Here is a 24,161-nt window from a genome sequence, read left to right as displayed (position 1 = left end):
CTTACCGTCAGAAAAATTCGCAACAAACATGAAAAAAAATCGTTCCCCGTGAAACCAAAAAAAACTAATTTCATCTTGACATGGTCTTATCAACCAAACTTATATTCAATACAGTTGTAAACGAATGTCACTGGATCTAGATTCCTCTGTCTGTCTGCTAAAATGCCTACACATGTAGTTGGAAAAACCCAAAACATATGGCAGCACTGTTTCCCAGGCATCTTGGAAACAAAGAGGTGTGACGTCATTCACATTCGTGTTGCTCGGCACTCAGAGGAATTCGTGGATTTCAATGAACTGAAATAAGATTCTGAAACCAGAAAATTTTCAAATTTTCTGTTCGAATCTACTAAATAGAAAATGCTATTTCTGTTACATTAATTTCAAATCTCTATTGCTATTTTTCCTTCATAATTCACATCCCAGTAAAGATTTAATAAATGATATATAGGCCTACTCTTTTATTGAAAAGAAGAGAGCAAATTCCGATTTTACCTGAAATCTTAAATACTGTCAGAACAATTTGAACCACAATTTTCTTTTTAAATCGTTCTAAATATTATGCGTGAAAACGAACATCTCTGATTTATTTGTTTCCTCTATTTTTTATCAGCACATTTCATTTTCTATTCACTTGTAAACGAATGTGAATAAAAAATGATTTATCTGTTGAAATGACCGCAGCTCTGCATTTTTTCAATTATAAACTTTGACATAATTGTCAAAACGTCTATTTAAAAAAAACAACTAAATTTTGAAAAATAGTAAACTTTATTTATCAGTATCGGAACATCTTTCATGTTATTGATACTCGTGTAGTAATTCTGATATGGCAAATTTATTCTGTTTATTTAAAGAAATATGCATTTAGGCCAATCTAGAAATCAGATATCTTTATCCAGAATGCCTCTTGCTTAAAATGCTAATTTTTAAACATTTCATTCGAGACTGAAAATATTTCTTTAAAATTGAAATGTGTATCCAATGGTATAAAACAAAGTTCAACTGAAGGTTTCCCCCTTTTTTTCTTCCCATCCTCCCTGAAATCACGAGTTAACTCTGTAACTACCACCTGTAAAACGACCCTACACCTGTCATTGACACAATGACATCTTAATCCTTCCAGAGATTCATCGCTGATGTATTCTCGCCTAATATAAAAACAAACATGAAGGAATTATTGTCAACATATGATCTACCGGGGTCGACCAGAAGACTCTCTCCCATGGAGGTGCTTCTCTCGGCTTCTCTGCTATTAACATTTCCGAGAGGTGCAGGAAAAGAAGACATATGCTGAAGATCATCCCCCTCTTCTGTCGGAAGGCAAGGGAAAGTGACAGATAGCACGTAGGCAATGGAAGAGAGAATGCATTTGAAGGACTTTTGCGAAATGGATGCTTCGTCGAAACTTGAATTTCTAAACTACGTTAGGCAATGATACTGTGTTAATGATATTACTGATATTGCCGCGTCATTGTTTCCGAAATAAAACCTGAAAAATATCCAAAGTGAATTTGTGGCACGCCGCTAAGATTATATTTCCTAGGGCCCCATATTTCCAAACGGCTATACCGTTATTTTGAAGGAATCCGTTACATGAATGAGGCATAAATCATTATTTTCAATGGGAAATTAACTGAAATAACTGATTTCTTAATATCGAAACAATCAATGTTTCCCATGATCCCAAGGTTTAGAATAAATTTACCACACCAGGACTTAGGCTTAGCCTTTTTAAGTCATTTCGACGTTTGGTCATCAGAGAAATATGTCTTGGTGGTATACCAAAAAAAAAACCAGGTTGAAGGCGGATTCGAAATGTTTTGTTGACAGTAAAAAGAATCATGAGTAAAACGCGGAAAAGGGAATTCTCGCACACTTAGATCCTTCTAGATACGTGCACTCCTGAAACACCGGACCCATACGTCACCCAAACGAAAAAGAGAGAAAGGGAGAGAGAAAGAGATAGAGATAGAGAGAGGGGGGGGGAGAGCGAGGAGAAGAAAAGTGAATATAAACAAACATTGGTTCAGTCATCCACAGTGGAAGCTATAAAAGTGATTGGTCTTTCATACATCCAATCAGTGTGCCGAACGGGACTTGCGTTACAAAAGCGAGCGAAGAGGATCGCTTATACTTCTACCCCAAATTACATTTTTAGTCTACGATTTTTTAAGAGGTTTTAAGTAAATTAAACCTGGTATATATTTGAAACAGATCTGATGTTCAGTTGATTGGTTTGATTATCTACTTTGACTTTGAATTCTTATTTTTGTCGCCATTATTTCTTGTGAATTGTGATTTACTGTGGATATCACAACTCAGGGATTCAGACGTGTATTGACTGCTGGGCAGAGAAGAAGTAAGTTTTATTGGTTGCAGATATTGACTGTAGTGATCTTTTAGACAAAAAAAAATGAAATGTGCAAATAGTTATTTACCTGCTTTGCTATATAGATAGTGATCAAGGATTAAAATTACGAGGTTATAATCTTTCATTGATTTCGCTTTTATAAAAATAATGTTATTCTTCGCCCTGCCCTTGATTTTAGAAATAACTTGGCTTTATATTTTACATAATTATTTGATGCTCATTTTCACATAACCTAAACACTATTAATCTAATAAAAAAGACTAACAGCTCAGAACATGTGCGCCGATCTATCTTTATGACAATCTATCATATCATTGATCTATTTTTCTATCTATCCTGAGAATTATTAAAGGTCACGTCCACCCCAGAAAAATGTTGATTTGAATAAGTAGAGAAAAATCAAACTAGCAAAACGCTGAAAAGTTTCAGAAAATCGTAAGTAAAATAACAAAGGTATGACACTTTAAAGTTTTGCTTATTTTTCACAATATTTTGCGTATTTTCACGAAACAGTGATATGCACAACTCAAATGAGAAAGTCGATGATGTCCCGCACCCATTATTTCTTTTGTTTTTTGTCTTTTGAATTATACAATATTCAATTTTTTTATAGATTTGATAATAAGGACCTATTTGACTGAATCATATACTAATAAACAATGCTTATTCCACATGTTCAGGGAGGAATTAATTATTGTTTCACTTGACAATGAGGAGAAAAATTGAATATTCCCTATTTTATGTAATAAAATACAAAAGAAATAGTGAGTGGATGACGTCATCAGTGTCCTCATTTGCATACCCACCAGGATGTGCATATAACTGTTTTGTGAAATTAAGCAAATCTTTAAAATGTCATAACTTTCTTATTTCACATTCGATTTTGAGGACATTTTCAGTGTCATGCTTGTTGGAATTTTCTCTCTTTATTCAAACCAACTTTTCGTTGGGGTGGACTTTAATATGAATATGTTGTATCATTACAGGAAAGAGTCAAAATGGACGGGGAGCAGTTTAAACAGAACTCGGAAGAGATGGCATCCTACATTGTCAAATATTTGGACAATATCTCGGACTACCGTGTGTTTCCTGACGTAGCGCCAGGATACCTGAGGAAGATGCTACCAGAAGAAGCTCCAGCTAAGGGAGAAGAATGGCAGGACATTATGTCAGATGTTAATACCAAGATCATGCCTGGGGTAAGCATATGGGTGTGGTCCATGAAGAGGTACAAGTTATACCCCCTTTTAATGTCAGTAACAGGAAGCTTTTATCTGCTATATTAAATTTTATTCGTCTGTTAATTCATATTGTTATATTTCCACATTTAACAAACTTGTATGATTTGTACTGAATGAATTTGATAAATACTATTACAAAACAGAAATAAACGTTTGATGAGGCGAGAATGTGCTTATGATCTCGGCAATAGGGCAATTCCAAATAAAGAGATAATGAAATAGGCAAGGAATTGCTTTTAGGTTGTCTATGATCTTTTATTCATTAATTGTCAGGAATCAGAATAACACAAAAAAGATAATATATTTATTGAACTGTTGGACGATTATTTTTTCAGGGAATGGGATTTTTTCTTGGTGTTCTCCTTCTCTTATCCATATTATATTATCCTCCCCTGTTATAAAAGGTCAAGGCGGCACAACAAAAAATAAAGAGGAAAAAAATGAAGAAAAGCATGAAGACTCCTTTGCGTTACCTTGCCACCTTGTAAAAAATACAAAGTGGAAAATATGTTTTCATACGGGATAATCTTGTCGCATTTTGCAAAAGCAGGCTATAAATTTTCGGAGCCCCGTCAAATTGTGGCAAAGTGCAATCGGTCAGAGGGCAACATATTGCCTCTACGCAAAGGCAGAAACGGGTTCTTAGCCCTGGATCGAATAAGTTGAAGGACGCTAATTTAGGCTTCTTTACAGCATGCTGACACAATTGGGAAATTGCGCTTCAAACATGTCAAGTGTCCCAACTCATACAGCACATGAACAGTACTAGGGACATTAACAGAAGGAAGTACAATGCATAAATGGATAAATAATGTTACTTAACAGGATAAATAAGCAGAGCTTATTTGTTGGAATAACTCGATTTAGGATAACCCACAATGCGAGCTCATACACTCTTAAAAATGTTGGGCAACATACGGTCCACACAACAATTGGTTAAAACTTTATCCAATTCTGGGTAGTTTTACACCAATACTGTGTAGTTTTCACCCAAAGCACACATTATTGGTGTAAAACTACCCAGAATTGGATAAAGTTTTAACCAATTGTTGTGTGGACCGTATGTTGCCCAACATTTTTAAGAGTGTATTTTAAACTCGATAAAACCATGGAACCATGATAAAACTAAGTTGGACGAAATCCTTCCTTTGTGTAGCTACATAAGCCAATTAAGAAAACTCCCATTCGCATGGTACTTTAAATAAAAAAATGCGTCTTTCTTTAAGGGGATGCTCCTTGCTGAAAATGTTTATACTAAATGAATAGAGTACAATTCACAGAGCAAAATGGTGAAAATTTCATCAAAATCTGATAAAAAATAGTGAAGTTATTGATGTTTTTATGTTTAAAATATATTGTGAAAACAGCTCTGATGATATCACATCCCAATTTTCCTTGTTCTTACTTTATTACACGGAATCATAACTGTTTCATTTTTTTCATACATGTGTGAATGATAATGTCTCCCTTATAATGATATAATCTGTACCAATGAATATCTAATGCACTTAATATGTTGTAATTCTAATATGTTTTGTTCTTAAAGGAAAAATTTGAATAAACCTAATTCCAACTAATAAAATACAAAGAGCAAGTGGGGATATGACATCATCAGTTTGCTCATTGAATATTCATGAAGAAATGCCTAGAACTGTTTCACCATGTTCACTGGAATAATGCAAATCTTTAAAATGCCATAACTTTGTTATTCATTGTCCGATTTTGATAAAGTTTTCAGTGTTTTTGTTTGTCTGATTTTTCTTAATCTCTTCAAATCATATGATTTTCAGCATGTAGTACCCCTTTAAAGGTGAAAACATGAGGGTTTTTTTCATATGAACAGTCGCCTCCGCCTGAGCCATCTTAAACATATTAAAAGCAATGTTTTTATACCACCATCATAGAAGACATAAAATATGTTCAATTGTTTGCTTTGCCAAGTAAATTCCATGGAGGTCGATTTATGGGCAAAATGTCCCAAATTTGACATAAAACACGAGCAAAACATGTTTTCCTTGGCTTTGGTAGACTCCAAAGGGACCCCAAGAGGACTCATATTCTAGCTATCATTGGTCATCGGCTCCTCAGATGCGAGGGGAATGGAAGATATGTGTCTTTGTAGTGACTAAACAAATTATGTTATAGGCCTATTATAGCCGATGCTAGATGAGGGCGCGTGAGGTTCTACATAAGCCATTAAAATTTGATAAGAAATAAGAAACGAGTAAAAAGAAGAGTAAGACAAATCAGAATAAAATGATGATTAGGAGAAGAGAAGAAAAATATAGAAGAAGGAGGAGCAGGAGAATGAGAAGAAGAAGAAGAAGAAGAAGAAGAAGAAGGAGGAGGAGGGGGAGGAGGAGGAGGAGGAGAAGAAGATGATGAAGAAGAAGAAGGAGGAGGAGGGGGAGGAGGAGGAGGAGGAGAAGATGATGAAGAAGAAGAAGAAAAAGGAAGACGGATAAGGAGAAGAAGAAGAAGAAGAAGAAGAAGAAATAAAAAGGAAAGGCAGAGGAATAAAAAGTAGGGAGAAAATCATACATAACGAATTACATTAGATGCGCCTCCCTTTGGTCGTTTAGTCTGAGATAGATTGAGTGATTCCGTTAAAAAATAATAATAAGGCCGACATGATCAAAGAAGAACGTTTGGAATTTCAGAGGCACACATGGATATAGAATTGTAACCTTGACTTCGATTATGCATGTAGGTTTCGATTATCGCATTTACACATCATTTTCTCCTCTTACAGGTAACTCATTGGCAGCACCCGCGATTCCACGCCTACTTTCCGGCGGGAAATTCATACCCAAGTATTCTCGCAGATATGCTTTCAGATGCAATAGGCAGCATAGGATTTTCGTGGGTAAGGCGTTTAAATTTCAGTATTAATTGTTGAATTGATTTGACAAGGAATTCGAATAATCAGGTTGGATATTCCATATCAGGACCATATAACGAAAGTTATATGGATTGATTTTACCCCCCGTCAGATTCATAAGTACATTATAATCTGATGTATAAATAGCTCATTTGAGGAAAGGAAAACAGTACACACCTGATGTTAGGATGATCGAAAACATCTCCATGATAAGATTTTTTTTGTATTGTAGTATCTCGATTTTATCGTTTAACCAATCCATCATCATCATTATCATCATCATCATCATCATCATCATCATCATCATGATTATGATTATCATCTACTTCATCATTATCACGAGCGACGTTGAAATATAGATATGATTTTGACCCTCCCCATCCCCCTCTCTTCTACTGCTCCTACTCCTCCATCTTTACCTTCCTATTCAACATCGTTATTTATTTCTCATTTTCTTCTTCCTCTCCCTCTCATTTTTTTTCTTTCTGCACATTTTCTTCTCCTACTCCCTCCTTTTCCTCCCCTCCTACTCCTTCTTCTCCCACTTCTTCATCTTCCTCAGCTCCTTCACTTCTTCTTTCGTCTTTTCCATCTTCCTCTTTACCGCACCTCCTTCTGCTTCACATCATCTTTGTCATGTCTTTTTCTTATATTCTCAACCATTCCCTATTTCCTTGCCTCATCCCCTTTTTACTTTTTTTTTCTTTCGATTTTCTTTTATTTTGTTAATCTTCTTCCCCTCATCCTCTTCTTCTTTCTATTTTTTGTACCTCCTTCTGCTTCACATCACCTTCGTCTTTTTTTCCTGTTCTCACTTTTTTCCTATTTCCTTGTCTCATCTCAGTTGCACTTTTTTTTCTTTCGTTTGTTTATTTTCTGATGAACAGGCAGCGAGTCCTGTATGCACAGAACTTGAAACAATAATGATCGACTGGTTAGGTCGAATGTTAAACCTTCCCAAACACCTTCTTCCATTTGCCGACAACTGCAGAGGCGGAGGAGTTATTCAGGTATGCCAACACATTTCTTTCATATCTTTACCAAATTTGTTCACAATGTGGCACCGCCGACATAATGTGCTACAAATAGGTTCTGTATGTATTGGGGGGGGGGGGTCCCCCCCCCCCCGTTTTGGTGCAAAGTAAAACATCTCAAGCTCATCGAAATACTGCGTAATGATATTCATTATGGTAAAACAAAGATCCGAAATTTCATTGAAAATACGGTGCACCCACACATCCCACGACCACACCCACCTACACACACACACACAAAACAACACACATTCTCAGCCATACACTGCACACACCAAGTCATATCCATTACCCGCACTCGCCGATCCGCACAACCGCCCTTTGTCGTCACTCATAGTTACCCGTTGATAAACACACATGTGTTAAGCAACTTTTAAGCGCTGTAACCTTTCACCATTAACATTTTCATGATTGTGATGAGACATAAGTGTAACGAAACTATAATAACGATTGTTCGATATTACACTTTATAGTCTCATCAACTTTTAGTTGAGGCAGACTTCCTGTACAAATCAAACTAATGACGTGGACAATCATTTTTCGCCCCGAATGGCTTTCATATACAATTTGTCTCAACTAACGAATTATTACTCAACCCATCATGTAAAAGATTTGCAGACGTGCAGAATGCCATTGACCTAAGACATAAATCGAAGAACGGGTAGCTCGCGCCTTAAACTTGTACGTCAGATGTCTAGACTTGATGGGGATATCATTTCATGTGATCCATCTTCTTAATTATGTTGTTTGTGTTCTATTTATTGCTATGTATTAGGGTTCAGCAAGTGAATGCACTCTCGTTACCATGTTAGCAGCGAGAACGATGGCACTGCGCAGGTACAAAGAAAAGTATCCAGATATAGAGGATGGCGTACTGCTCACAAAGTTGGTAGCATACTGCTCAAACTTGGTAAGAAAGTAACAAACTACTTTAACCAAAGTATTTTTTGTTGTTAAATTTGTTCATCTTCAGAATAAACATTCCGTTTCGTGTTCATCAATTTATTACAAAATAATCATTTAGCCCTTATTTTTCAATTAAATTAAATTCAGTTCGTTTTACTCAATCATTTAAAAACAATGAGCATTAATGAATATAAATAGACATATAATGAGCTGTAGTGGTAGTCATATAACTTATTTTTAAGGTACAATAAGTATCGAAATAAAAATGTTACGTATTCTTAATTCTTCCAAACCCGCTGTTCTTTGATCATAGTTGTTGTATCTAAATGCTTTGACGTTGTGCAAAAAATTAACAAAGTTGAACGATGGATATCGTGTAAGCCACATGATATTCTAACGGGATTTTACCACTATATACGTGAATAACAATCTTAAAAGTTATACTGTGGTCAGTGGCACCTACCGTTTAACATGACTGTGGAACGTAATGTCCTCACAAGCAGGGCATTTAATTTTCAATGTGTAAACAGCACGCTATCAATGTCATTCATATTTAAATAATCCCAAATGCCACCAAGGTTAAGGCTCATGCGCTCAATATGTTCAAATTCAATTTTCGATCACCAATTACACCTATTTTTCAAAGGCACACTCGTCGGTTGAAAAGGCGGGAATTATTGCATTTGTCAAAACACATCAGCTCCCGACAGACGATCAGTACTCCCTTCGGGGGACCACACTCCTAGAAGCAATTCAGGTTCGTATATGGAAATTGATTTGCTTGACATTACATTAAGACAATTTATCCTTGTAAAAAAAAAATCCGATATTTTGGGTGATCCCCAACTTTTTTAGTAAATTTTCATGTAGGCCTATAGTATTTTAGCCGATCTCAATAGTTAAAACTTCAATCATTGATGATACTTTTATGTGAAATAACCATGAAAACGGACACAACGGTTGCCCATGGTATACATCATCATTTTTCTGTCATCCTTGTTCTCTTGGATAAAAAATAAGTATGCAGTACACAGTAATTAACACATTCGTTTCGAATGATTGATTTGATATAAAGTCAGTGTGTTTTGTAGCAGATATCATCTGAATGACACTACTTTTTAAATTTAAGGATCATGGTTTTTTCAATCAATAAAATTATGTTTATTTTACACAAGTTATTTCATTTTTTCACTGCTAGCTCGACGAGGAAAGAGGACTTATACCATTTTATGTGAGTATCTCAAAAGGTGTTTTTATTTCATTATTTTAACCGTCTACTATAGGCGGCCTTCTGTGTTTCATTGTCGTTATCCGATACTTATACGGTAGAGTATCCGCTCTTATCAAGTTTCTTTCACATAAATGAATATACTTGCCGTTTTTTTTTTCGTTTTAAGAATGTGTTTTTGTTATACAACACAGTGCCTACAAACAAATGTAATTCCATCGTTTGTTTTGACCACCTTTAATCTCATTAGTTTTAACACGTTTGGTTTCTTCTTTTCTTGATTGAAATGTATATTTTCCTTGCTGATTGTATGTTTACTTTGAATCTGTCATCTGATTGAAAATTAAGATAATACGTCATAATCATTTCTTTCTTATTCTTTAAACTAAGAGGCGTACATGACTTGTAGTCTTATTCATATTCGCCTCTACTGCATTTCGTGTATGATTAACCATATCCACAGGTGTGTGGAACGCTCGGAACGACTGGATGCTGTGCGTCTGATGCTATCGACGAATTGGGTGAGATCTGCCAGGAGAGGGGTCTATGGTTCCACGTAGACGGTGCGTATGGGGGCAACGCCCTTATCTGCCCCGAGTTCAGTTACCTCCTTACTGGTTTCGAGGTAAGATTGATGGCTTATTTTGACGAATTTGAAATAAAGAACAACAAAGGAGTTGTAGCATTTTGTTTTCTTCGAGGACCTCGGGTTGATTAAATCATCATGACTTCAGTATTAAAACATAAGTTGGAGTATCATATTTCTACATTATTGACGGGTGTCTTTTAATAGACATTAGGCCTACTTTGTATCGACATCTGTGTTATTGTTGTTAATGTATCAGCAAGAACGACTTCTAGTGTTGTTCAGTTCTTCAATGTTTTAAGCAAAATACAACTGGTCGCAGGAAATATTTCCGAAACAACGTCTTCAAAGTCAAAGTGAAAAGTCATTTTTATCATGATTATGAAACTATGACGTAATTTAAAGGGTCACATACAATTAAATAATTGAAATTTAGCTACAAAATCCCCTAAATCTAATGAAAAACCCCTTTTTCTTACCAAATTCATTGTTCTGAGTAATTCATTCCGACCAGGATGCTTTGATACATGATTTAACTTTTTAATGGTCTATTTACTACATTATTCTCCAAAAATTCATTTTGTGGTCGTGACATCATCGAGGATTTTCCCCAAGTAATCTTTTACCTCGTTCTTGATCTTGTTTGGCCAGTATGTAGACTCGTTCAACTTCAACCCAAACAAGTGGATGCTCGTAAACTTCGATTGTTCCGTAATGTGGTATGTAACACCTCTGTCACACCAAAACCATTTTCATAACGAGGGTCGTGTTTCACAAAGCTATTTGTAAGAAGCATTTGACTTTACACACGACAGTGAAACATGTTCTGAGGTGCTGGGTCAGATATGATTTATCTTAAGAACAGTTCACCAGTTGGCGTGAAAACCATGCGTAACTTATGAACAGCTTTATGAAACGGACGTCCTTCCTTGTGGATTATATATTATTTTGAGGTAATTTATACAGTATTTTTTGTTATCGGTGATCTCTATCCTAATGAGATTTTTATATTCTTGTTAATGTTTTGATTTTTTCGACATTGAATACGTATTTTGAAATGTAAACATTTTCTTTTTATACAAATTTGATTTGATTCATTTTTTAGTTAGAAGTATATGTTAACTTTCGAAATCCAAGTTTGGAATATGAGTTTTGAGAAAAGAATATTGGTCGGCTCGAGTCTGTGTGACTGTCGCATCCGTGATGGCACTTCTCAGTTTGTTTTTGCAAACCCCTTAAGAGAACAAACAAAAACCCTGTCAGGGGCATCATGAACACCTGTAAATAAGGAAAGGGGTGACCCTCGACTACCCTGGGTGATTGAGGATAGGGTGATTTATGGCACCATATTTCGCAACCGATGTTTCCTTCACGTATTGACTTACGTGTGGCAATGTCTTGCCTCGTGATCTGATGAGGAAACGGCAATGCATCCATAGTTACCTGTCAGCCTACATTCAGTTGGGACGAGAAAACGTTTTATGATGGTAGATGATTCCCGAGAATGTTGTTTTACTGTTAAAATGCGGAATTCCGAATAATGCCGAAGGTCGAATCCGGAACTTTCTGTTTATTATAGACAGTATATTACAGAAAGCTGAAAGGGGGAGTCCAAGACCGTACAAAATCTTTGGAATTATTCGATGACACTGTAAACTGGATAGGCATTTGAAGTCAAGAGTATTCATTAGAATGCAAATTAATCATTAAACCACCCAATGAATGAATAAACACAGATGTTTAACAAAATTAAGCATGTCTGCCTTTTTTTAAAATGTCTTTTTTTACTTTACACTTCTGGCTCATAATTCGAGGCCTGTCAAATATCTATGTGAAAAATATTCGAATCTGGATCAACCTTCACATTAGAATATCCAAAAACAATTGAAGAAAGAATGTACACGGAATGAAAAAAAAATTAGGCTTCCATAACTGCGTAAAAAATTGAATTGGCAGGAAAGGATTTCACACCTCATAGTCTCATACCTCTCATCTATCTAACATTTTGTTTAATCCGACTCTGTTTTGTCATGGTTTAATTCTATTTTATTCAATTTTATCTTATGTTAAATATGAACAGGATACGGGACAAGACAGCTCTTACCAGTACTTTCAATGTCAACCCTCTATATCTTCAACATGAAAATGACGGTAATTATCCTTACGAAGTTATTACCTGTCAAAAAGTGATAAACATACTTAGAGAAATGTCTTTTTAACTGCTGGGTTATCTTGAACATCGGGGAATACGCCTCCTTCTGTGGACAATAATCATGATAATAGATAAATACTTATTTCAATCTTTAAAGTTTGTATTAACATCGACTAGTTCATCAAATGTGGAATGTGAAGTGTAATAAGGGAATACATTGGACGAAAAGTTTTTACTTGAATTGAATTGAAGTCAAAGTTTCATAATTCGATATGTAAACAAATTTCGAATCGTTATTTGAATCCTTGAACGAGAGGAAAGAAGAATATAGCAATAAAGCCTTTATTAAAAGATGACATCAGCCTTCGCCTTTCATCTGTTTAAGATACGTGCCCTTTTTGGTTATTTATTCAAACTTTTTTTTAATTCTAAAATGTCTTTTTAATTTGTTTTACAGATGCTGCAATAGACTATAGGGTAAGTCCATTCACCATGTACACTATTAAAGAATTATATAAGTATAGCCTGTCGCTCTGTATAATAGGATAGTCAAATTTTGCCTTATTTTTAAAAACTTTATTTTATGTATATGTTGTGTTATTTACATTTATTTATTGTTTTTGAAGTATCCCTGCCGGCTAGAAACTACAAATGGCCTTAATGTATATTGAATTCAACCTTCTTTTTATCAATCTGATCAATTTATATTTACATTATTCCTATTAACTCAGCACTGGACAATTCCCCTAAGTAGAAGATTTCGAGCACTGAAGCTATGGTTCGTGATCAGGTCGTACGGGGTAGAAGGACTTCAGAAATACATCAGGAATGTAAGTTGACGATTTATTTTAGGATCGTGGAAGTTAGTTGTTACAAGGTGACGCCTTGTATACACTATTCCATGCGCATTTAATTGTTACTTCTTTCTGCCAAACTAGAATGGCCACTGCCATTTCAAGCATCTTTGTCGATTTGAAAATAAAAGTCAGCTGTAGGGGAAAAAATGAAAACAAAACAAAATGTAATCATGTTAATTGACTTTAAATACTGTCAGGCAGTTCGTTATTCAGTCGATTTAAACCATAATTCCTATATCCCCTTCCCCACTAACTAAAACATACCCTGCATGACTGAGTTGGGTCAAGAAAACAATAATGCTTAGAAAAAAATGACACAAAAGGTGCTTATTCTGCCCTCGATTATCGGTTTTGAACCCAAAACATAAACAAATCGAGAATTATGTTTCAGTACTTCCTAAAACATGCATTTTTTATATCGATAGGCTCCATGGTTGTGTCATGTTTGTCGGGTGGCAGATTGTATGGTATATAGTTTCTGTTTCTGGATTGTAGGTGGGTTTAAGAAAACAACGACCACACTTGAGATAGAAACAAATAACAGATACGAATTCTGAAATCACAACATACATGTATTTCCATTCTCCTTCTGGCTTATCTCTGAAACTTTGATTCAAATCAAAATAACTGTTCCTCAATTCTGTTTCAATAAACATACAACTTGGGTAGCTTTCGTAGTGCATTGTAAAATCACTCTTTGACATTAACTTTTTTTATCGAAAGAAGTTTGTCAGATCTCTGGTGTTGATTTTCTCTTGCTTTTATGTAAACTTGTCACTTAGCATGGTCAGGGGTTCTTTTTAAGTCACATTTTAAGTTTAGAATGTTGACATTGCAAAGTAGTTGAAAAGGGAGAGTAGTCTGCAAGCAGACTCATATTTGACATTTCAACCAATAACGGGTCTAGAATGAAGACTAGACTCCAAAGACTCTGTGTCAAATAAGGGCCAGCCGCAGTACATATAGTGAATTTAGTATCACTACTTCAGACTTTGCATTATGCATTATGCGAATTGCGAAAATCAAAGTTCTTTGCAGACTAAAGGGAGAGTTTGGCACAGTATATACCCAGTCCCTAAAATTGTTATTTGTCATTAATTTCCCCTGTCTAGTAGGTGATCTGGAAACATTTATACTTTCCACTCTTTTGTGAGGCATGGCAATCATTATTTTAATGGGGGAGGGCACGTTTTTATTCTCCTTTCTTGTCATAAATTTCAATAGAATATTACATAATTGTAACCGGGTATCACTCTCTGATAATGATGTTGAAAGCCACTTCAGCAATGTTTGGTGCGGATGTATAAGGCCCTATTCTGTACTACGTGCGTCTTACAAGGTCTTAATCTTATCATGGACCTACTAGTAGGTCCATGATTTTATACACAAATAATATTCGGTAGAAAGTTAAACTCTTTGGCAGATTTATTGATCAATATTGCTCTCAAATGGGTCTTAGGGGAATGCCAAACGAATAAATCATTTTTTCCTGTTATTAGAAGACACTTCAAAGCATCAGCCATTCGCTGGTTTGACCAAGAAACTAGGCCCTACAATTTCTGTGCCATGTGGTGACTTCGAGTTGCTAGAATCCACATGCGCACTTAGTTGATAATTCTAAAAAAAATAATTGAAAAAAAATATAAAGGGCTTAGGCTGGGGCGTGCACTGGGTGCACGGGCATCCTTTCCCTAAGGCAGAGGAAGTCCGACACTGGCAAGCAAGACGAAATTTGTACCCCTTCATCTGCTTTCAACAGCTAATTTTCCAAACTTAAAAAGGTCAAGTCCACCCCAGAAAATTGTTGATTTGAATCGATAGAGAAAAATCAAACAAACATAACTCTGCAAATTTCATCGAAATCGGATGTAGAATAAGAAAGTTATGACTTTTTTAAGTTTCTCTTATTTTTCACAAAATAGTTGAATGCACAACTCAGCGATATGCAAATGAGAGAGTCGATGATGTCCATCACTCACTATTTCTTTTTTTTTTTTTTTATTGTTTGAATAATACAATATTTCAATTTTTACAGATTTGACAATAAGGACCAACTTAACTTAACCATAAACTGTTAAAATAATGGTAATTCCACATGTTCAGGGAGAAATAAAACTTGGTTCACTTGACAAAGGAGGAGAAAATTCAAATATTTCACATTTCATGTAATAAAATACAAAAGAAATAGTGAGTGAGTGACGTCATCAGTCTGCCAATTTGCATACCGACCAGGATGTGCATATAACCGTTTTGTGAAATTAAGCGAAACTTTAAAATGTCATAACTTTCTTATTTTACATCCGATTTTGATGAAATTTTCTGTGTTTTGCTTGTTGGATTTTTCTCCTTTTTTTCAAATAAACTTTTCGTTGGGGTTGACTTGTCCTTTAAGTTCTACCTCCCCAAGATGTGCACCCCTTTATAGGGACTAGCATATTTTTCAATTCATAGGAATCCTGTGTTTGTCATTACAGCATGTCAAACAGGCAAAGGCATTTGAGGAACTTGTGTGGAACGATAACCGCTTCGAAGTCTTAGGCGAAGTCACAATGGGTCTTGTATGCTTTCGGTTAAAGGTTAGTGACATTGAATATCATCCTAGTAGAATATTTTTGCAATCACTGCCCAGACGCTTTCTATAACGCAGACAGTATTTTTGTCAAAAGCCCTTCAATGAAAATCATGCCTTTGTCGAAAATCAGTTAATCAAAACAGCAGTGTCGTTTTGGGTGTATTCTTTAAAGTCTCATGAGTTTATTTTCTTTTCATAAATTTACTCATGATCTCCCAATTTAATTGAGCGCTAATGGACCTCCACATTCGTATTCTAAAAACTGTATTAGCGCTTAATTAACACCCTTTAGACCACACCCCTACTGAACAGAATTGATCAATCAAATGCGCTCTTACATCATGTACATGGTAGAATTTAACGCGCAGTATCTATTCACTTTGCTGACTTGCAGCGCAGCTCCCAGCTCCACCTGCATTGCGCCGCGAGCTCGATACAAAGAATTTCTGCTGAAAATAATGCTAAAAGTTTTTTTCATCAGAGGGACTTAAAGGTTCGTTATGTTGTTGAAGTTCTGTTGTCTTGTCCCTTTGTCTCTCATTTTTCTCGTACCTTTGTGCATTTCATTTTTTTTTTCGAATGTGTTCTGATTTTCAGATCCATCTGTTTGAATACATTTGTATCTTTCTTTTTTTTTAAATAATGTTTTATTTGCTTTTGTCTCGGGGGAGTTGTGTGGGTATTCTTCTAAATGTAACTTAATTCCTGCTTGTTTGAATAAAAAACATATTTTTCTTTTTATTATAGGTGAGATTTTTAAAAATCAGACAAGCAAATAAAGCTGATTTTTTTTAAATCAAAATCGAATATGAAATAGTTATGACATTTTAGATTTTAGACGTGAGGGTAACGATGACATCACTCGCTCACTTTTTTGTGTGTATTTTATTATATGATAGAATACTCATTTAAATACTCTTGAATCTTCTTATTTTTCTATTGTCGGAAACAAAGTTTGATTCATCCCTGAACATTGCTGCACCTACTATGATTTGGTAGTATTCTCATTGTCAAATGTGCGAAAACTGAAGTACTGTATGATGCTAATAATAGAAGAAAATATAGAAAAAATAATAGTCATATTTCTTCTATGCACACAATGTCTGTTTTCCCCCATCCTTTTCTCATTTCTTTATAACCTAGTATATTCCCGATTCCTTATTTTACCTTTTTCTATATACCACCTGTTTTCCCTTTATTTTATTCCTTTTTATACCCTTCTTCTCAATTCTCTTCCTTCCTCCTTTTAGTCAAAGAAATTAACTGATTAGAAAATATTTATAGGAAGTGATAGTCACAATTAGCAAAAGATGTTGAGATGTAATGGACCTTTTATCACAATTATCTTTCCCCTTTGAAAAGTCCGCTAATTGAGCGCTATGAGACTTTTTCAGAATTATACCAAAAGTTTCGTAACTACTCAATTATGTCTTCGCGCGGCCGTAGCACGTACTATTGCAAGTGCGCGCAACGCACCCCTGCCAAATAAGGAAAGGGACACTTAAATGACTTTCCGAATACCAAAATTCTAATTGAGTGCTTTCAGAATACCGCCCCTGGACTCTTCGACAAACTACATATTTGCAATTTTTCGTCGGTCCGAATCTTTGGACGATCTGCTGTGCCGGTCCACCGAATTTCGACAAAAACCTCTCAGCTGTCCATAATGATTTGACTTGCACTTTCAAAGGAAAGGAAAGCGTTTGCGTAGTGGTTCGATGGTACGTCAGTCGAATTATACACTCTTAAAATAGTTGGGCAAAATATGCCAACCCTGGGCAACATACTGTCCACACCAACTATTGGTTAAAATCTGCCCAAATTGATTTGATTTGATTTATTTATTTCCGTTTCACAATTGTACATAATATGATAAATATAACATAACAAGGTCAAAAATACTACAAGACAAAATATAATGTATATATATATAATATAATAAATAGATTCAAGGAAATTGGGTAATAAAACTTAATAATTGGTTATTAAATGTGCTCATTTGGATAATGATTGCCCAGAATATGTATTTTCACCCGGTATGTTGCCCAACATTTTAAGTGTGTATAGCGCAATCGGTTTGATTGACCTGGGCTCCGTAACACAAAGATTAGCGATCAATCGCTAAATGAACTGACCAATCAATATCAATGTTAGACGCGCATTAGGGTTGAAATACTGACCAGGGACCAATCAGTGCGGTTCTTTCATATTTGCAATTCATCACAAACCTTTGTGTTACGGAGCCCAGGAGTCGGTTTCGCCGGTGTGACTAGTGGCGTATCTAGGGAAATCATCGAATGTTTAAAACAAAAGATCAACAATCGTCATTAATTTTGCTCTTCCACCTATGCCTTTGAGAAATCCGTATTTAATACAATGTTAGATCCATTCGGGTAGCCTTAACCGACATATACTCACATTAGTCATAATAGATTAACTATTTAATTGATAACCATATGATATTCAACAGAATTCAAAGAATCTATAAAGATAAACAAGGAACTGTCGTTATTTCCCGATGAATTCATCGTGGAAAAGGCAAAAAGTCACATAGATCATTAATACTCGCTTATTAATTGAGTTGATTTCATCAACCAAAAACTGTTCCTCATGTATAATTGTGTTGATTCGTTTATTCGTTATTCGTCAATTTTCGTTTTCATTTACTTCCGATAGGGTGAAAACAGTTTGACGGAAAGACTGCTGAAGAACATTAACGACTCTGGGAAACTACACATGATACCCTCCTCACTCAACGGCAAGTACGTCATCAGATTCGCGATCTGCCATCAATACGCCAGCGGGGATGACGTCACATACGCTTGGGATGTTATCAAGATCATGGCCGACGAGGTAGGGATTCCACTGATGTATATTTCGAATGTGAATCGGACTATACAATATAACTATCTCAAACAAAGTAGTAAATGTGGAAAATGGATTATTAGGAAATCGATTTTCAGGAAACTACCGTCAGTTAACATAACTTTCATGATTGTATGAATATTTGGATTTGATTATTTCGGCCCTAAGCCTCACATGAGTATTCTTGCCCACCTCCGGAAAGATATCTGTGTCTGAAGCTGTTATTCGATTGTGGTCAAAACTTATATTTAGGAGCTTATTTGCATTGTATGATACAATGCATATGAAAACCATTTTACAGTTTGAACGCAAATGCTACAGCTCCGAAAATGCACTCCATATTATATTATATAGGGACTTTTATGAATCTGTCTTCTATGCCAGATGCCTGTCTCTTTATGTGACATTTTTTATTTCCGAATTGAAATTTGAATGATGCCACTTTACGTCATTGCAATTATGACGGACACCAACGTGCTTAGTTCCTGTCGAATAATGAAAGTAAAATGAGAATTACGAAAGCAACAATCCAATGGCAGATGAGTTACGATCTGTGTGAACGCGGTAGGTGTGCGGTAAGGATTTGTAAGCAAATCATGTTCTCGTTACCTTTTTTTTAGGTCTGTCGACCACCCGGCCGTCTTCTTCGCCAACGTCGGCCATCTGTTCTCGACAACAGAATCACTGCCTTTATGCACACCACGAGCTCCCAGTACGCAGAGATGCTCCGGGAAACACCCGAATCGCCATCGACATCGGAGACCAGCAGCGCCAGCGAGGACGACAATGAGGTCAAGGGCGAGCAGGAGGACGAGAAGTCATTAAAGGCCAGCTTGGCCTTTCTGGAAACGCGCTTCAGTGATGCCATCAACATCCCCAACGCACGAGGCAATTGGGAGGATATCAACAACGCGCGTAGTCCGCGAGGTGCTGGCAGCCATCGCGGTGTCCGTACTGTGAGCGATTCGACAGCGCATTCCCGTCGTCGGAAGCAAAGCGTCTTCCAGCGTCCTGTCGCATACGAGATAGACGCGTTCGGGACCCTAAAGGAAAGCTTCCGTGTCCAAAGGCTGAGTTTCGACAACGGAGAGCAGAAAATCAAGAGCAGACTTAACAACAGAAGGATGACTATATTTTGAGCATGCATTGTCATCTAATCGTCTTCCTTTTTACACACTTCCATTCCCTCGTAATCAAATATTATGCGTCTTTATGAAGGATACACGTTCGTCGGGCCTATCTGCAGATCGACTGTTCAATACCACTCAATAAGTTGTATTTATTGACGTCTGTAAGAGGACGTGAGATAGACGAAGAGTCCGTTAAGCCAAGGTGGACAGTACACGATCTGTTTGAAATGTTTAGGATCTGAATCCGGCAAAAAGGGTGTAAGATCATTCGATTTGAAAATTCAACCCTGTACCATGCTGACGATCAGAGCTTCAAATTATGGTCGGTCTGAATATAAAATCGATTTTTCAGTCAGAGCAGTCATTGTCATCGGCTGCGATTTGAAATGCGTCTTGGACTTTATCCCGACCGGAAAGCTTGTAGTTTAGCAAAAAAAATCAGTATTTTAGGCATTATTAGGAACATCGAATTCCACATTTAATCCTTTTGTAAAAATAATAGTAGAAAAGTCGGGTCGTAGCCGGCGAATCGCGGCGTATTGGGCGGCAGAGCATAACATCAATTTGTCAACTCTTGTCCCACTTTAATTGGCTTAATGATAGTCACACCAATGAAACGAACTCAAACTAACGCATTATATGTCATTCTGCCATTAAAAATAAAGCAATAGTTTGATCTGTCTCACTGTCTGGAGTCGGCTTCGTCCGTGTGACTTAAGCATTACATGGAACGCTACAAATCTGTTTTTAGATAACATAATCGTTGAACGAAGCCCCATCGTCCACAATGCCATCGGCCCTTGGCACCAATAAGTTACCCATTTGAACCCCAGATTTTATTGTGTATGACGCATTATGTATAATGAAGGCTTAAGATAAAGCTCAGTCACAGATATAAAAAATATATAGATTTCAAATAGAGAATGCTTGTATTCTTTCTTTCATAAGTAACATTTCCCTTTGTGTTAGTTTATCTATTCATGCTTAAAGTTGAAGGTAATAATTTTTTGTTATGTTATTAATGCTATCAGAACTGAATTACTCACAGGAATACAACGTGTACTACTCTTGTCCCAAAGTATGTCAGGCTCCTTTTATAACATTGACATTCAAACTAATTTTATTCGCCCGTTCCTATATGACGTTCTACATGAGTATGATGATCATTAGGCCTTTTCTTTCCACGATCACCATGATAATGACAACTGTCGAAGTATCCAATGCACTAATTGCAATTACCTTTGATGTAGTCGGCCACTTTCCAGGCAAACAAGCGTTTCAAGGAAATCAATTGTCATGTCTGGTGGGTGTTTCATAAAGCTGTTCGTAAGTTAAGAGTGACTTTAAGAACGACTGGTGATCCTTTCTTCTGGTAAATGATATTCAACATTAAATGTTCATTGGTGATTATTTCGCGCGTAAGAAAGGATCACCAGTCGTTCTTAAAGTCGCTCTTAACTTACGAACAGCTTTATGAAACGGCCCCCAGGTATCTATTAGCATGATTAGGGTCGAGTACCTGAACAATGTGCATGATGTGTGAAAACATTTCTTGCGAAAGGAAATAAGTCATGCAAGAGTCATGATAACTACCACAAAATGGAATAAATCGTTTCTTTTTTAGAAATCACGTGTTAGCGTGAGATGATCCCCTACACGGAACTCATCTAAAAGTAGTATTTTCATCTTGAAAACAATTTCTTTGGGAGGTAGTTGTCGTCCAATATGCATGGTGGCAATAGCATTACTCAAATTTTTAGTAATCTTTACCATCCATCCGAGAGTGTCCTTTTCGAGGTTTATAAAGTTAAAAGAGTGAAATGAAATGGAGTTAAATACAGGCATATTATCCGTTCAAATATTAACAAAAAGACACGTGGGGTTTATACATTATCACTGGCGCAATAACCTTTCTTATTCAATGTTATCTGCTTAGAAGTACACACTTTCAACCAGAAATGTGTCTTCATGCTTTTGACACTGTTTACAATTTAGTAAGTTCATAATTATCTGAGTTTATACGCGAGCAGTTATACAAATACCAAAAAGTATTTTTGGCTTCGTCATGAAGATGCATATTTTAGTCGTTGGGTCAAAGTGCTCAATAAGCAGACCATGTACTTGATGTATTTATTTAGTAACCCTAGAATCTTTCAAGATGAACAATTACGAAAAAGGGTACATGCATACTATTTTACTCTTGCCATGATTGTATATATTCACTACATATTTGTATTCATTTCAGATGTGTTATCAGAAGTTCTTCTATCGATTCATTAATAATAGGAGGGGTTTGTTGTGCTTTTTTCCGTAGATGGGATTCTAATTCCTTGCTCCACCCGAGTTGCTCATTTCTCTGGCACAGAACAGCGACCGGGGGGCAGTCAAATAAATTGCTGTACACATGCGTGACCCCCCCCCCCCAAAAAAAAAAAAAAAAAAAAAAAAAAACGCGTAAAAAGGGATGTTTATCAGTTTTGGACGCGGGCCGTGCACTCATTAACCCTTTGCGTGCGGGCCCGCGAAACCGGATACCTCTCCCTGCGGCGGAGCTGTTTTTGTACATTGCTGGTATATGGATCTGTGGCGGTGTTTTCCTAATCTATTGCTAATTGCGACAAACTGAAGTATTTTCAGGATTTTTAGTAAATGTAAAGATGAAAGGTCAGACATTTTTCTTTCTAGAATTAAAGGTCTCGCTTCTCAAATCAACAGAATAGTTAAGAAATTTATGAGGAAAAAGTCGTGTTTTTTTGTCAAATCTTCGCTTTTTCCCAAGTCAATAGGCAGTGTGTACAAAAATGCGTAAGGGCAATCAGCACGCGCGGACGAGTCGGGTTCGATCGATACCGCTTTGTTGTCTGCTCTGGTGCTTTTTTCATTGTCTATTGTCACGCTACTCATGAAAGGTCTCTTTACCCCCTTGTATACAGATCATTTGCAAAGTGTATAATTGCGACGATAATCCCTTTTGGGTAAAATCACAGCGTACCAAATACCTCATTTTCCAGAATGAATAAAAAAGGGTGAATATTCCCTTGCAAGTACGATGATGATGCTGCGCAACGAAAGTCCGAAACTATTTTGTGATTTTTGGCTTCTGGGCTACAAGACGGTGGCCTCAATGTTTCACTAAAAATCGCCTTTGGCTTCTTCTTTTCATGAATTATAGTTTGTAATAAAAAAATAATTTTGTTCCTGAAGATTGCATACCTGTCTTCGATTTGTTTTCCTGTTGCAATTTCAAAGAGCGAAGGGGGTAAATATGACTCAAATAGTGGATCTGAAATCATACCTCCAAACGCTCTCCTTGTCTCGTTCTACGTTTCATTTTTCTATCTCCCTTTTCCCTCCAAAATAACCATGCTACCGATTACTCTTTGTCACAATGAGAGAAAGTAAATTATTTTTATCTACTGAAATGGTAGCATCTAAATTTAATTCAGATGCTTTTAATTTAAAAGTGTTTTATTTTGTTCTTTCATTTTATTCGTTTTTAACCGTTCTGGATTTTTTCACAACCGAAAACAAAAGTAATAAATAAAGAAAGATTTGTATCCCGTTTTGTCTCTATCTTTTTAATCGTTCAATTAAATACAGATGCGTTGGAGTCGGTAGGAGGCGTCAGTCCACCCCCCCCCCCTCCCCATTCAGCAAACGTATACAAAAACGCGAAGTCCATAAATTTATGATTTTTAGGGGCCGATCACTCCCTCGCACATTCAGCTCAACCCCTCCATTATAAAAAACGCTTAGCGGTCCCTTTTATTTATCAATTTTTTTTTAAATATTTGAGTTTTGAAGCTCACCAGGGTAAGCGCCCCAATAGTATGTTTGCCGTAAAAAATATAAGGTCAACCTGTCTTTTTTTTTCTTTAAATGGATCCTTTTCTGCTACGCTATTCGGCAGAAAAACAAAAGACAAAAAAAATTAATAACATTTTTAGGGGGGGGGGTAGGTGCAAGATTGAGAGGGGTTTGTCGGGACACGTCAAACAAACATGGTTTTTTTCAGGTGGATGCCTCAACGTAAATTATCATTCTATTTCATCAATTTCCGGCGAGGAAACTTTTAGTTCATTGTTAGTTTTAGCGTTTGATCTGATTATGCTTTGTCGAATTTTCAGTGCAAAAATTTTCACATGGGAGAGAAGGAGAGAATGAGATGAAGAGCTTCCAAAACCTAACATGACAAATTCATTCTATAAAATGGCGTGAATTACAAATTGAGGTGGGGGACTAGTATTCTATAATTCTTTTTAAGTAAATATTCATGCAATAGCAAAAGCGCACATTATGGTTTACATTATACCTTTTTGGTCTATTTCCTCTTTT

The 24,161-nt window shown here is 36.2% G+C and overlaps 1 protein-coding gene across 1 annotated transcript; it reads left to right on the top strand.

The window, feature by feature from the left end:
* The first annotated feature begins 1,311 nt into the window (after positions 1-1,311).
* Positions 1,312-22,249, top strand: LOC129275950 (aromatic-L-amino-acid decarboxylase-like). Its single transcript, XM_064109337.1, has 15 exons — positions 1,312-2,362; positions 3,361-3,573; positions 6,368-6,481; positions 7,384-7,506; positions 8,306-8,440; positions 9,083-9,193; positions 9,635-9,667; positions 10,128-10,289; positions 10,902-10,969; positions 12,331-12,401; positions 12,860-12,879; positions 13,134-13,232; positions 15,734-15,835; positions 18,508-18,684; positions 19,317-22,249. The coding sequence occupies exons 2-15, from the start codon at positions 3,373-3,375 to the stop codon at positions 19,833-19,835; spliced, it is 1,935 nt and encodes a 644-aa protein (XP_063965407.1). The 5' UTR covers positions 1,312-2,362; positions 3,361-3,372; the 3' UTR covers positions 19,836-22,249.
* Positions 22,250-24,161: the final 1,912 nt, after the last annotated feature.

Source organism: Lytechinus pictus, chromosome 14, assembly GCF_037042905.1.
Source record: "Lytechinus pictus isolate F3 Inbred chromosome 14, Lp3.0, whole genome shotgun sequence".
Classification (NCBI taxonomy): Eukaryota; Metazoa; Echinodermata; class Echinoidea; order Temnopleuroida; family Toxopneustidae; genus Lytechinus; species Lytechinus pictus.
Note: the sequence above shows the minus strand (reverse complement) of the source record. Positions and strands in the feature narration are given on the sequence as shown.